Source organism: Mobula hypostoma, chromosome 7 (assembly GCF_963921235.1).
Source record: "Mobula hypostoma chromosome 7, sMobHyp1.1, whole genome shotgun sequence".
Taxonomy (NCBI): domain Eukaryota; kingdom Metazoa; phylum Chordata; class Chondrichthyes; order Myliobatiformes; family Myliobatidae; genus Mobula; species Mobula hypostoma.
This window is the reverse complement of record NC_086103.1, coordinates 153,793,066-153,808,789: the sequence shown is the minus strand read 5'-3', so window position 1 is coordinate 153,808,789 and position 15,724 is coordinate 153,793,066. Positions and strand designations below refer to the sequence as shown.

The window sequence follows — 15,724 nt, the reverse complement described above, 5'->3', positions numbered from 1 at the left end:
GTGGGAATATTCACTTACATCTTGGTTTGTGTTAATACTGATTTCAGGGCAGGGAAGTCAGCAGGTTTCTGTATGCATGCCTGTCACAGACTGTAATGGAATTTCTCTCACTTGCTTATTTTTCACTCTACAGGTGATGTGCCTTCAGGATTTTTTTGGTGATGATGACATTTTTATTGCCTGTGGTCCTGAGAAGTTTCGTTATGCACAGGATGACTTCTCATTGGATGAAAATGGTAAGTTTCTCTTGGCGTACACACTGAAGCTTTACAAAATAATCAAAATGTTAGAATAATTTGTCAGATAATCAGAGCACAAGTGTAAGATTTTGACAGTACTTCTACATTATTCCCCCTACAGCTAGATTGAAAGAATCAGATTTATTTATTTAATGTGTGAGTGCCAAAATTCTTAATTCATGATTTGATTGACAAAATTATTCTGATTAACAATGCTGGGTATGTCAACAATCTAATAGAGAAAGAAAATTAAGCAATCATTTTGGAACATGGGTTATTACATCATGTTGCATACATATTAATATCCTCGTATGGCAGAAGACTCAGCAGTACTTCAATAATTATATTTCAAAGATAGTTCAATTTGCTACCACCATTTATTCTTCTTCCTCCCTCTCTCTATCACCTCTCTTTGAGTCTATTTTCTAAAACACTTTTGTTCATGTTATTTTAGGAGCCATAGAACTCTAATGTAGATCATTAAGTTATTTACATTTACCATCTCAATTATCCAATTACAGCAGATAGGGGTAGATGGAGAGAGGTACAACATATACAGAATCCTTACTACTTCCAGGTCAATCTCCAGTACAGGGAACTTACTCCTTTTCTTAACTCTGGCATGTGCATTCTTCTAGTTTGCTAGACAACTTTCTCAGTCCCTTTACCAAACTATATTGGATGTAGCTGTAATCACATGACAAACTGTTTCTAGGCATGTTAAGGAGACAAAAGAGAATGCAGACTTAGGAATCTGGAGCAACAAACAATCCTCTGGAAGAACTCAAAAGGTAATGCAGCATCTGTGGGAGGAAAGAAATCCTTCCCTTCCAGAGAAGCTGCTTGGCCCGCTGAGTTCTTCCAGCAGATTCTTTGCTGTTCTAGGCATCTTATCTTTGGCAATTACTGATTTGTACAAGATGGCCTTATTTTGTAAAGGTATCACCTCTCCCTCTTACATTCCCATAAAGCTGACCTTGTTTTGAATACTGAACATCAGATCAGTTTTTTGTGTTCCTTTCAGTTTTGACTAGAGCAGGCAGACAATTTTTGAAGGCCACTCTACAACTCCTGGTGCTTATACAAACAAGCACAGGTCGAGACAAGAAAGCTGTGGGCATGTATAACTTCCATTATGTTAAGAATATATTTGTATATATGTTTTAAATATTCCAATACCGTCAAAAATTGCATAATTTGATCAAGTTATCATTATCCTTGGTTTTTTTTGCAAGATATTTTTCTAATGGCACATAGAGCCTAATGCATTATCATCGCTGCAGATAAGATTCTGAAATGACCAATTGAATTGTCAGGTACTTGTTATTAAGTTGTTCATGAAGCCCTTCAGGTTTTAAATAACCAGAACCAGTGGTTAATTATGTGTAACGTCTTAATATTAGTTTGCTTTTATACAAAAAACTATGCTGATTTATTTATCACAGTTTCCCTTTCTCTCAATGACATTGTGACACATTGTAACAGGATTTCAAAGTCCTTTAACAAAATAACTTTACCAAGTGTTGATAATGACTTTTTCCAGTCAAAGATACCCTGATACCCTGAGCTCACGAGATGCGCATTTATCATCAGTGGTTAATGGATAAAAACAGAAGCAGGAAAATCTTACTGTTTTTGTGTTTAACTTGAGAACCCAGAAGGGCTGTTATGTTCAGGTGTCTTACCAAGCAGTAAGTGGATAAACCAAGGGCTTGACTGTATTCTTTTTTATCTTGAGCCACAAGTCTTATGTTTCTACTGCTGAAATTCCACAAGAATTCTGTTGACCAGCCTAAAGTAGCTTTACTAGAAGACTGGAAGAAGCCATTACAAAAACAGTGAAGATGAATTTTTGTTGGATCTAATCAGTGTAGGGCAAATAGTGATAAAGGAGAAGCTGATATGTTATTTCCTCCTGGAATCTTGTAAACATTAGTTACTTGTTGTGAATTTGTCTGCGTGAGATGGCAGTGTGCCTCCTTCTCCATCGCTTCATTGTGCTGGCCATACTTCAATCTACTTTTAATTTACGGAGACGTACTTGCCATTCCCACTGCCTCATTTTGAGTGGCCACATCTGGTCTTGATTTCATAAGTTACAAGATTGTTAAAAATAGTTGACATAAGATTTGGAACAAAGATGATGAATTTACATCACTTAGGAGAGGGACCGGTAGTACCAGGCAGTATCTGTAGGTAGAGAACCAAGTTGACATTTCATCATTTCTGATGAAAGCTGATGATTAAAAATATTATTTCTGTTGCTCATTCCTCAGATGTTGGAAATATGCAACAACTAGGTGCCATGTTCTGTTTTTATTTCAGATCTTCATCATCATTAAGTTTCAGATTTCAAATCGTCACAATATATTGATTGGTAGTTATGTATGCCGGCCTTAACAGAGGTATTGTACCATTTTCAATATAACAGCACACCAGGTGGATCCAATTACAGATTTAGGAGGGACTTTAATAATTTCTTATTCATGCCTATGTTTTTTCCCCATTTCTTTGTTCCTCAAAGAATTTCAGTTTTCTCACATGAAAGAGCAGAGTATCATCGACAGAGCAAGTGCACGTGTTAACTTGCACTTCATATCTGAGATGGCAAATCTCTGACTTTGGAAGCATAACCACTTGATATTGTTCATAAATCCTCCAGTTCCTCCAGAACTCCTGAGTTCTTCAAATATTGCTTGAAAATTAAACTTTAATTTCGCTATGCTTCTTAATTTTAGAAAGCAAAGTTGTTTAGTGCAGGGGTCCCCAACCTTTTTTGCACCACGGACTGGTTTAATATTGACAATATTCTTGTGGACCAGCCGACTGGGTGGAGGGCGAGGTGGGGGAGGTGTTCAAGTTGGGTTAATCTCACCGCAACATGTCTTTTACAGTTAGGGTTGCCAACTTTCTCACTCCCAAATAAGGGACAAAAGTAGCAGTCAAATCTCGGGGCACTTTACCCCAGGTAAGACTACCATGACCATGAAGCCTTGCGCGGGCACCTGTGTGCATATGCGTGACGTGCGCATGGGTGTACGTACCAATTTTTTTCCCCCACAAATCGGTTTCGCCTTCATCTTCCCGACTATACTGTACATACAATACTTCTACTTTGTATAGGCTGTGTACTTATCATATCATTCCTGCTTTTACTATATGTTAGTGTTATTTATTTCCGGTTTTATGTGTTATTTGGTATGATTTGTTAGGTTATTTTTTGGGTCTGGGAACGCTCAAAAAATTTTCCCATATAAATTAATGGTAATTGCTTCTTTGCTTCACGCCATTTCGGCATGAAAGGTTTCATAGGAACGCTCTACCTGAGCGGGGGAAATACGGGACAAGGGCAGTCCCGTATGGGACAAACCAATTTAGCCCAATATACGGGATGTCCTGGCAAATACGGGACAGTTGGCAACCCTATGTTGAAGTTCAACAGTGCGTGACAGGGAATGAGGAAAGGTGCAGCTGACTCATATCGTTTCCTCACGGCCCGGTAGCACATGCTCTGCGGCCCGGTACCGGTCCGCGGCTCGGTGGATGGGGACCACTGGGTTAGTGTATTACTACTTTAACTTAGGAATGGTATAATAAATTGCTTGATCTGGTTCTGAAAGAATTATAAAGCTCTCACTTAGTTCACACAACCCAGTCAGTCCAATTTTTCCTTTACAAATTCAGCTAATTTCTAATGTGAACAAAGGTAAAAATGTACTTCACATTTACGGGGTGGAGTTGTGATTTGAAAAATAGTAATTTAAATAATAACTACTTCAAATTATATACAACACAAATTCATTCACTGGAAAGCAATAGCAGAATGCATTCTCCAGGTGCCCCTCAGGGCTGTGTATTGCTGTACACTCTGCTCACTCATGACCGTACGGCCAAAGACCTCAGCAATCACATCAGCAAGTTTGCTGATGGCATGACAGTGGTGGGATCCTTCACCAACAACAATGAGACAGCTTACAGAATGGAGGTGGAAGTAGTTGAGGCCTGGTGCCAGACAAATAATCTCTTCCTTAATGTCAACAAGACAAAGGAGATGGTAATTGACTTCAGGAGAACTCACACTATTCACATCCCCTTTACGCTGGCAGCACAGCAGTGGAAACTGCAAGCAGTTTCTAACTTCTGGGAATGCACATCACACACGATCTCTCATGGTCCCAGAACATATCCTACACAGTTAAGAAAGCTCATCAGTGACCTGTGCTTTCTGAAGAGAGCTGTACTTTGCACATTCTGCTCACGTCATTTTACAGATGCACACTAGAGAGCATCCTAACAAGATGCATCACTGCTTGGTACAAGAACTGCACTGTGCCGGACAGGAAGACTCTACAACTTATTGTCAAAACTGCCCAACGCGTCATTGGCACCAGTCTACCTGCCATCAAGGACATATGTACAGAAAAGGGCCAGTAATATCATATGAAGGATCCCATCCATTCTGCTCATGGACTGTTTGTCCCACTCCCATCAGGGAGGAGGCTGTGTAGCAGGTGCACCAGGACCACCAGACTCAAAAACAGTTTCTTTCCCCAAGCAGTAAGGCTGATCAACATCTCCACCCACTAACTCCACCATTACTTTGTTAATTCCTGTCAGTCACCTTACTTACAGCCTACCATCACTTTACGGACATGCAATCAATCTATGTAGAAAAGGCATCTTATGTATTTAAGTATATTTATTGTGCTTTTATTATTATTGTATTATAGATTCATAGAGTCATAGAAAACTACAACACAGAAATAGGCCCTTCACACATCTGATCCATGCTGAATCATTTAAACTGCCTAGTCTCATCGACCTGCCCCCAGACCATAGCCTTGCATATCCCTCCCATCCATGTAGCTATCCAAACATCTCTCAAACGTTGAAATTGAAATTGCATCCACCACTTGCATTAGCAGCTCATTCCACACTCTCATCTTCCTCTGAGTGAAGAAGTTTCCCCTCATGTTCCCCTTAAACATTTCACCTTTCACCCTTAACCCAAGACCTTTAGTTATAGTCTCACCCACTTTAATGGAAAAAGCCTGCTTGCAATTACCCTATCTATACCCCTCATATTTCGTATATTTCTGTCGAATCTCCCCTCAATTTTCTTTGTTCTAGGGAATAACATTCTAACCTATTCAACCTTTTCTTATAACTCAGGCCTTCCAGTTCCAGCAACATCCCGGCAAATTTTCTCTGTACTCTTTCAATCTTATTTACATCTTTCCTGTAGGTAGGTGTCCAAAATTCCACACGATGCTCCAAATTATACCTCACGAACATCTTATACAACTTCAACGTAACATCCCAACTCCTGTATTCAATACTTTGATCGATGAAGGCAAATGTGCCAAAAGCTCTATCTACCCGTCATGCCACTTTCAATGAATTATGGACTTGTATGCCCAGGTCCCTTTGTTCTACCGCACGCCTTAGTGCCTTACCATTCACTGTGTAAGACATACACTGGTTGGTCATCCTCAAGTGCATCACCTCACACTTGTCTACATTAAATTCCATTTGTCATTTTTCTAGGTGGACCAGATCCCACTGTAAGCTTTGATAGTCTTCTGTGCTGTCCACTACACCCCAAATGTTGGTGATGGCCGCAAATTTGCTGAATGTGTTAACCATATTATCATACAGACCTTTGATATAGATGACAAACAACAATGTGGCACTCCACTAGTCACAGGCCTCCAATCAGAGAGGCAAGCATCTACAATGCCTCCAACTTCCACCCTGCCCTCAAATTTACCTGGTCCATTTCTGATACCTCCCTCCCCTTTCTCGATCTCACTGTCTCTATATCTGGAAGCAGCTTATTTACTGTCATCTACTAAACATTGTATGTGGGCACGTGGCCAAGTGGTTAAGGCATTGGACTAGCGATGAGGCAACGTGTTGTGTCCTTGAGCAAGGCACTTAATCACACATTGCTCTGCGACGACACTGGTGCCAAGCTGTATGGGTCCTAATGCCCTTCCCTTCGACAACATTGGTGTCGTGGAGAGGGGAGACTTGTAGCATGGGCAACTGCTGGTCTTCTATACAACCTGGCCCAGGCCTGCGCCCTGGAGAGTGAAGACTTTCCAGGCACAGATCCATGGTCTCGCAAGACTAAACACCCACAGACGCTCACAGCTACCTGGACTAGACCCCTTGCCACCCTGATACTTGTAAAAACGCCATCCCTTTCTCTCAATACCCCCCGTCTCCACTGCATCTGCTCTCAGGATGAGGCTTTTCATTCCGGAACAAAGGAGATGTCCTCCTCCCTCAAAGAAAGGGGCTTCCCTTCCTCCACCATCAACACTGCGCCCAACCACATCTCTTCTATTTCGCGCACATCTGCTGTCATCCCATCCTCCTGCCACCCTATCAGGGATAGGGTTCCTCTTGTCCTCACCTACCACCCCACCAGCCTCTGCGTCCAGCACATAATTCTCCATAACTTGCTCTATCTCCAACGGGATACTACCTCTAAACACATCTTTCCACCCCTGTACTTTCTGCTTTCTGCAGGGATTGCTCCCTACGTTACTCCCTGAACCACTCATTTCTCCCCACTGATCTCCCTCCTGGCACTTATCCTTGCAAGCAGAACAAGTGCTACACCCCTACACCTCCTCCCTCACTACCATTCAGGGCATGAAACAATCCTTCCAGGTGAGGCGACACTTCACCTGTGAGTCTTTTGGGGTCATATACTGTGTCCAGTGCTCCCACTGTGGCCTCCTATATATTGGTGAGACCCGACGTAGATTGGGTGATTGCTTTGCCGAGCACCTATATTCCGTCTGGCGGAAGAATCAGGATCTCCCAGCAGCCACCATTTTAATTCACTTCCCATTCCCATTCCGACATGTCAATCCATGGCCACCTGTTGCGATGAGGCAACACTCAGGTTGGAGCAACAGCACTTTATATTCCGTCTGGGTAGCCTCCATCTGATGGCAGACATCCCACCCTGCAAAAACTCATTTTGGGGAGGTAGCACCATCAATTTACGGGAGACTCGTGGAACTTCCAGGAGAGGTGGGATGTCTGCAATAGAGTAGCTCCTTAGCAGCTAGCCAGCTAGTTTAAATAACGTTAGCTACGCTAATGAATGAATGACACCTGTTAAACTCACCTCAACATGTCTTGTACAGTCTTAACCCACCATGGGCAATAGAAAAGTCACTGTTGCAAACAGCACAGCGAGCAACACTGTCATTATTTTTGACCCCTGTTAGGCAGGGGTACATTTTAGTGTAGTCTGGGGTGACGTACGTTTTATATTTTCTTTTTTTTTGGAACACTCTGCCATGGCACGCTCTTTCTCTTGCTCTCGCGCTCTCTTGCTCTCAAAAAAATTGACTTCCGGGATATTGTGTATAATTTGCAGGCATCAGGGAGCCACTTTCAATATGCAGGAGATTCCCGGAACTTCCGGGAGAGGTGGGATGTCTGTGATGACATGAACATCGATTTCTCAAACTTCCGGTAATGGCCCTGCCCCTTCTCCACCATTTTCCCATCCCTCTGGTGCTCCTCCCCCCTTTTCTTTCTTCTATGGTCTTCTGTCCTCTTCTATTAGATACCTGTTCTCCAGCCCTGTACCTCTTTCACCTATCAACTTCCCAGCTCTTTACCTCCCCCACCCCCTCCCGGTTTCACTTATCACCCCGTGTTTCTCCCACTCCCACCACCATCTTTTAACTCCGACTGTTCATCTTTTTCTCTCCGGTCCTGCTGAAGGGTCTCGGCCTGAAATGTCAACTGTACTCTTTTCCATAGATGCTGCCTGGCCTGCTGAGTTCCTCCAGCATTTTGTGTATGTTCGAGGATTCAAGATTATTTAATGTCATTTCCAGTAGCCCAAGTTTAAGTTTGATACAGCATTTAAAAAACTCAATAAGATAAGGAACATAATAGTAATAAAAGAAACACAATTCTAATAATAATAATAAAAGAAACACAATTCTGTAATGTGCTGAGCTGTGTTCACAACTTTCTGCAGTTTATTGTATTGTTTGTCAGGGTAGTTGAAAAAACTAAGCCGTTATGCATTAAGGTAAGATGCTTTCTGTGGTGCATCTATAAAAATTGATGGTAGTCAATAGGGGACTAAGATCTTTACTAAGGTGTCTATGTGGTTTGACCAAGACCAGCTATTGGTGATGTTTATTCCTAAGAACTTGAAGCTCTCAACCATCCTAGCCTCAGCACCAGTGATGCAAACAGCAGCAATGTTCGGCTTCTTAATGTCAGTGAGCAGCTCTTTCGTTAAGCTGTCATTGAAGGATATGGTGTTGTCATGCCACACTATGCTCCTATCGCAAGTAAAGTGGAGGGGTGAGGATGCAGCCTGGTGGGGGAGCTGTGTTGAGGATAATCATGGTATAGATGTTGCTAACTACCTTACATTGATAGGTATCTTGCTTCTAACCCATTAGTATGGAGCTGGGAGTTCTAATTTATATCAGTACTATCTGCAATGTCACCATATTCTTAGGAACCAAATTAGGCCATTTGGTACATTGGCTCTGCTCTACCATTCCATCATGGCCGATCTATTGTCCCTCTCAACTCCATTCTCCTGCCTTCTCCCTCTAACCTTTGATGCCCTTACTAATCAAGAACTTATCAACCTCTGCTATAAGTATACCCAATCACTTGACCTCCACAGCTGTCTGTGCCAATGAATTAACATTAACAACCCGCCAGCTAAAGAAATTCCTCTGATTCTCTGTTCTATGTATTCTGAAGCTGTGCCTCCTGGTCTTAGACTTCTCCACTACAGGAAAAATTCTCTTCATGTCCACTCTATATAAGCCTTTCAAAATTTGATGGATTTCAGTGAGATTCACCCCTCATTCTTCTTAAGCCATCAAACTCTCCTCATACATTAACTCGTCCTTTCCCAAGATCGTTCTTATGAACCTCTAATGTCAGCACACCTTTTTTCAGATAAGGGGCCCAAAACTGCTCACAATACTCCGAGGACAGTCTGACCAATGCCTTTTCAATCCTCAGCATTACATCCTTACTTTTATATTCTAATCCTCAAAATAAATGCTAACATTGCATTTGCCTTCCTTACCACTGACTCAATGTACAAGTTAACCTTTAGAAAAGCCAGCACGAGAACTCCCAAGTTGCTTTGCAACTCTGATTTCCGAATTTGCTCCCTGTATAGAGAATAGTCTACACCTTTATTTTTCTTCTGAAATGTATGACCGTACACTTCCCTACATTGTATTCCATCTGCCACGTCTTTTCCCATTTTCCTAATTTATCTAAGTTCTTCAGCAGAGTAACTGCTTCCTCAACACTAACTGCTCTTTCAACTATCTTTGCATCATCTGCAAACTTGGCCACAAAGCCATCAATTCTGTCATCCAAATCATTGACATATAATGTTAAAAGAAGTGGTCCCCACTGACACCTGTGGAACACCGCTAGCCATTAGCAGTCAACTAGAAAAGGCCTCCTTAATTCACAATCTTTGCTTCCTGCCAGTCAGTCAATCTTCGATCCATGCTAGTATCTTTCATGTAATACTGTGTGTTCTTATCTTGCTTAGCAATCTCACATGTGACATCATTGTCAAAAGCCTTCTGAAAATCCAAATGAATGCATCTATTGACTCTCTTTTGTCTATCCTATTTGTTACTTCCTCAAAGAATTCCAATAGATATGTCAAACAAGATTTCCCCTCAAGGTAACTATGCTGACTTTGGCCTATTTCATCACGTGCCTCCAAGTACCCCGAAACCTCATCCTTAGTAACAGACTTCAACAGCTTCCCAACCACTGAAGTCAGGCTAACTGTCCTCTACTTTTCTATCTTTTACCTCCCTCCCTTGTTAAAGTGTGGAGTGACATTTGCAATTTTCCAGTACTCTGGGACCATCCTAGATTCTAGTGATTCTTGAAAGATCACTACCAATGCCTCCACAATCTCTTCTCTTTAGTAATAGCAACTATACTCACTTCTGCCCTCTGGCATTCTGCTACTGTCTTTCACAGTGAAGACGGACACAAAATACTTAGAGTTCATCGGCCATTTCTTTGTACTTTGCATGTTATCATGATAATTGATGTCATTCAGTATATATTTGATGTCAAGAAAATGTCAGACATACCGATATGAACTATGGTTGTAAGTGCTTGGTCAAATTTTGTATCTGGTGCATTTTCACCTGGAAATCTTCACTAACATGACTTGCTGTGGGTAAAATTGATCTTTGAAATACATAACATTGCAAAACAAACCTGAACTGACCCAAGTTCTTAGCAGCTGCACAATGGCCTTGAATATTAAAATATTAAATTTAGTAGTTAAAGGATATCATTTGTGAAACATTCAAAGAAACTTTGCTGCTGGAGAGGAATAAATTCATTCTATCTACAATACCAGCTCAAGCCTGTAGATGGTGTTTGATGGTTTTGAATATCAACAATGTCAGTCTTCACTTGATCATTCTAAGGGATGAAAAAGATAAAGTGGACGGTGGGGTGGGGGTGCTTGGTAACAAGCGAAGTAGCTGAGGGATTACAGGCCTAATTAAAAATGAATTACTGATAAACATCTTAACACATTACAATTATCACATAATCACCTTATGTCTTACTAACCCACCATTCTCTTAGACTTTGCTCAAAGTGTGTTATAAAGCAATGTGACACATCTATAATTGACATATGTGAAATCTAAACTGAAGAAATTGTGTTTTTCCAGGCCCAACCTGTGCATTACTGCTGTTCACCACTGTATTGTGGTAGCTAGGACGATTCCCATACTGTAATCACAGAGTGACGCAATTCTGTTAATTAGGGTATGGTATCAAATGGGGTAAAGCTCAGAATCTGCCCTTTCTTGACTACATTTCTCGTGCCCACAGCCCAATGATAATACATTTTAAAACTCCCTGAATATTTGAAGAGAATACACTCCGATAAACCAAACAAGAACTTGACTTATTTTCAGTCACTTCATGAAGACTTTCAGTAATAGAAAACGCTTCAGAACGTTTTTGCCAGCACTTCACAACAAAACAGTGTTGGTCTGTGTGGTCCGTACAATATTTCAGTGTTCATTGCTAAATTTGGAAAGACGCGTACAAATGGAGAAAAACTGATTCTGCCAGCAGTAAGGGAGATTCTGAGTTCAGTTTTGCACAAGTCACCAGACCAAGTGTTTAAAGTGATTCCGCTCAGTGACATCCCTGTTGAAAGAAGGATAGATGAAATGACTGAGAATGTGGGAGACACGTTGTGCAACATACTTACAGAATTTGCTGTGCAGCTGGGTGTGTCAACTTTGCCAGGCAGTGAAATTTTCCTTCTTGGTAATGCTCACTACATAAAAGATGAAAGCATCATTCATGAGTTGTTATTTGCAAGGGGACTCAGAAACAGATGTGACGGAGGAGACTATACTTCAGGGTTTTAAGCAATTGTTCAAAGAGAAGGACATTACAGTCACCAACATTCTTGCTTTTGCAACAGATGGGGCACCATCTATGACAGGACACCACCATGGGGTCATTACTTTCTTGAAAAAAGATGTACCTAACATATTTACCATTCACTGTATAATTCACAGACAATACCTTTTGCAAAATACTTGATTGATTGGCTGCACAAATCGTTAAATACTGTTATCAGAATGGTAAGTAAAATCAATCCCCATGCTGTCAATTCTTGACTATTTCAAAAGCTTTCTGTTGAGAATAATGAACGTTTGACTGCTTGCTGTTGCACATAGAAGTCAAATGGCTCTCAAAAGGAGGCGTCAAGTAAGCTTCAATCATAGCGGTGCCCAAGAAGAGCATGATAACATACCTCACTGACTATCGCCCAGTGGCACTTACATCCACAGTGATGAAGAGTTTTGCGAGGCTGGTGTTGAAGCATATCAGCTTCTGTCTGAGTAGCAATTTGGATCTGCTCCAATTTGCCTACTGAAGCAACAGGTCTGTAGCAGATACCATCTCATTGGCTCTTCACACAACATCTGGACAACAAAGATACATCATCAGGATGCTCTTTATCGATTAGAGCTCAGCATTCAATACCATCATCCTCTCAAAACTAATCAGTAAACCCCAACTTCCGGGCCTCAATTACCTCTTTGTGCAACTGATCCTGGATTTCTTCATTTGTAAACCCCAGTCAGTTCAGATTGGCAAAAACATCTCCTCCACAATCTCCATCAGCACAGGTGCACCACAGGAATGTGTGTTTAGACCCCTGATCTACTCGCTTTGCACCTATGACTGTGTGGCTAAGTACAGCTCCAACACCATATACAAGTTTCCTAATGACATCACTGTTGTGGGCTGTATCAAAGGGGGTGATGAATCAGTATACAGGAGGGACATTGAAAATTTTGATGAGTGGTGTAATAACAACAACCTCTCACTCAATGCCAGTAAAACCAAGGAACAGTAATCTTCAGGAGATGGAAGCCAGCGGTCCATGAGCCAGTAGTCATCAGAGGTGGAGAGGATCAGTAACTTTGAATTCCTGGGTATCACTATCTCAGAGGATCTGACCTAGAGCCATCATATAAATATTATTGCAAAGAAAGCACAACAGCACCTCTACTTCTGCAGGAGTCTGTGAAGATTCAACATGTTATGGAAAACTTTGGCAAACTTCTATAGATGTGTGCTGACTGGCTGTATTGCAGCCTGGTATGGGAACACCAATGCCTTTGAGCAGAAATCCTACAAAAGGCATTGGATTTGACCCAGTACATCACAGGTAAAGCCCTCCCAACCATTCAGCACATCTACATGAAACGTCGCTGTAGAAAAGCAGCATCTGTCATCAAAGATCCTCACCTCCAAGCCATGCTCTTTTCTCACTGCTGCCATCAGGTAGAAGGTATAAGAGCCTCAGGACTTGCAACACCAGGTTCAAGAACAGTTACTACCCCTCAACCATCAGGCTCTTAAACAAAAGCGGATAACTGGTGTTCCTACAACGGACGGTCTCACTTTAAGGACTCTTTGTCTTGTTGTTTCTGCTTGATATTTGTTGCTATTTATTTATATTTATATTTGCAGTTTGTTGTCCATTGATCCTGTTTACAGTTCCAGTTCTATAGATTTGCTAAGTATGCCCGCAGAAAAAGAATCTTAGGGTTTTATGTGGTGACGTGTACATTATGTACTCTGATAATATATTTAACTTTGAACTTTGAAATTGCCTGAGATGCTTTTATGCAATTTTTGAAACTGATGTAATTCTTTGATGGCTTGAATACTATTCCGTAATCTACTCAATAATATTAGATTGTGGCGACCCACTTTCTGGCACACACGAACCGGCTCACAACAGCGCGCGCAGGCAGAGGGCCGGCAGCAAAAAGGGCGCCAGGCCATCTTCACCAGCAGGGGGAAAATCCCGCGTGCAGAAAGGGTCTGGGAATATACATTCCCCACAGTAGTCCCGCCCAGGGAGGGCGGGAACGGGAAGGCTTTGAAGCGGGCCGCGAAGTTTGAATAAATCTCTTTCATCGCAACTCTAACTCACCGACTCCGTGTGGTTATTCTAGCGCTGTGTGTAGCACATCGCTACAATTGGTGACCCCGACGGCCCAAACGATATTTGGACCAGAGATGACCGACGCTGCATCTGTTCACGCAGTTTCGTTAAAACTGCCAAGCTTCTGGACGCTGCGACCCCAATTATGGTTCGAACAAGCAGAAGCACAATTCCACATTCGGCAGATAACCTCGGAGTCCACTCGCTACTACTACGTGCTGAGCTCACTCGACCAGGAGACTGCTGCACAAGTTGAGGAGTTTATACAGTCGCCCCCGGAGGACGGCAAATACACAGCATTCAAAGCCCTGCTCATAAGGACTTTCGGACTCTCACGGCGCGAACGAGCACGCCGCTTAATGCACCTGGATGGTTTGGGAGTCAGGCCGCCGTCAGCATTAATGAACGAGATGCTGGCCCTGGCTGAAGGGCACAAATCCTGCCTCATGTTTGAGCAGGCGTTCCTAGAGCAACTGCCCGAGGACATATGCCTGCTGCTGTCCGACGCAGATTTCAGCAACCCCCGGGAGGTGGCGGCCTGAGCAGATATGCTGTGGAATGCCAGGAAAGAGAGAGGGGTATCCGTCGCACAGATCACCAAGCCGCGTGCCCAACGACAGACCAGACCAGGCCCGGCAGCACAGCCTACAAAACCCGGCGACGGGAGTGAGGAGCCCAACGAACAATGGTGTTTCTACCACCAGCGGTGGGGCATAGAGGCCCGCCGCTGCAGACCGCCCTGCAAATTCCCGGGAAACGCCAGGGCCAGCCGCCGCTGATGGCTACGGCGGCTGGCCATCAGGACAGCCTCCTGTACGTCTGGGACAAGCAGTTGGGACGCCGCTTTTTGGTCGACACCGGAGCGGAGATCAGCGTCTTACCTCCAACGAGTTACGACACCCGCAACAGAGAACCGGGACCCACCCTGAGGGCTGCTAATGGCAGCACAATACGAACCTACGGCACCCGCACGGTGCGGCTACAGTTCAGCTCCAGCCGGTTCACGTGGGACTTCACACTGGCCGCCGTGGCCCAACCACTGCTGGGGGCAGATTTTCTACGAGCCCACAGCCTGCTGGTCGACTTGCAAGGGAAGCGATTAGTCCACGCCAAGACTTTTCAAACGTTCTCCCTGGGTGAAGCACAGTTGCCAGCCCCACACCTGGACTCCATCACGCTGTCCGACGATGAATTCACCAGGGTCCTGGCGGATTTCCCATCAGTACTGACGCCGCAGTTCACGGCAGCCATGCCCAGACACGGAGTACAGCACCATATCCCGACCCAGGGGCCACCCCTCCACGCCCGTGCTCAAAGGCTTTCCCCGGACAAGCTCCGACTGGCGAAGGAGGAGTTCAAGAAGATGGAGGAATTAGGGATCATACGACGGTCCGACAGCCCATGGGCCTCCCCCCTTCACATGGTGCCCAAGGCAACGGGAGGCTGGAGACCATGCGGTGACTACCGCAGACTGAACGAGGCTACAACGCCAGACCGCTACCCTGTGCCGCACATTCAAGACTTCGCAGCAAACCGACACGGCGCAAGGATCTTTTCCAAGGTAGACCTCGTCCGGGGATACCATCAAATCCCTGTACATCCGGACGACATCCCCAAAACTGCACTTATCACCCCGTTCGGACTTTTTGAATTCCTCCGAATGCCGTTTGGTCTAAAGAATGCCGCACAGACTTTCCAGCAGCTAATGGACGCGACCTGGACTTTGCATTCATCTATTTGGACGACATCCTCATAGCCAGCAGTAGTCGGCAGGAGCATCTGTCCCACCTCTGCCAGCTCTACTCCCGCCTAAGTGAATTCGGCCTTACAATCAATCCAGCCAAATGCCAGTTCGGACTCCACACCATCGACTTCCTGGGCCACAGGATTACTAAAGACGGGGCAACCCCGCTGCCCGCCAAGGTAGA

The 15,724-nt window shown here is 43.6% G+C and overlaps 1 protein-coding gene across 3 annotated transcripts in view; it reads left to right on the top strand.

The window, feature by feature from the left end:
* The window catches only part of dclk1a (doublecortin-like kinase 1a), a 293,292-nt gene that overhangs the window by 130,898 nt on the left and 146,670 nt on the right, over window positions 1–15,724 (top strand). For all 3 annotated transcript variants that reach the window (XM_063054334.1, XM_063054335.1, XM_063054333.1), the window contains exon 4: window positions 134–236. In XM_063054334.1, the coding sequence (XP_062910404.1) occupies window positions 134–236 (103 nt within the window). The remainder of the gene's footprint in view (window positions 1–133; window positions 237–15,724) is intronic.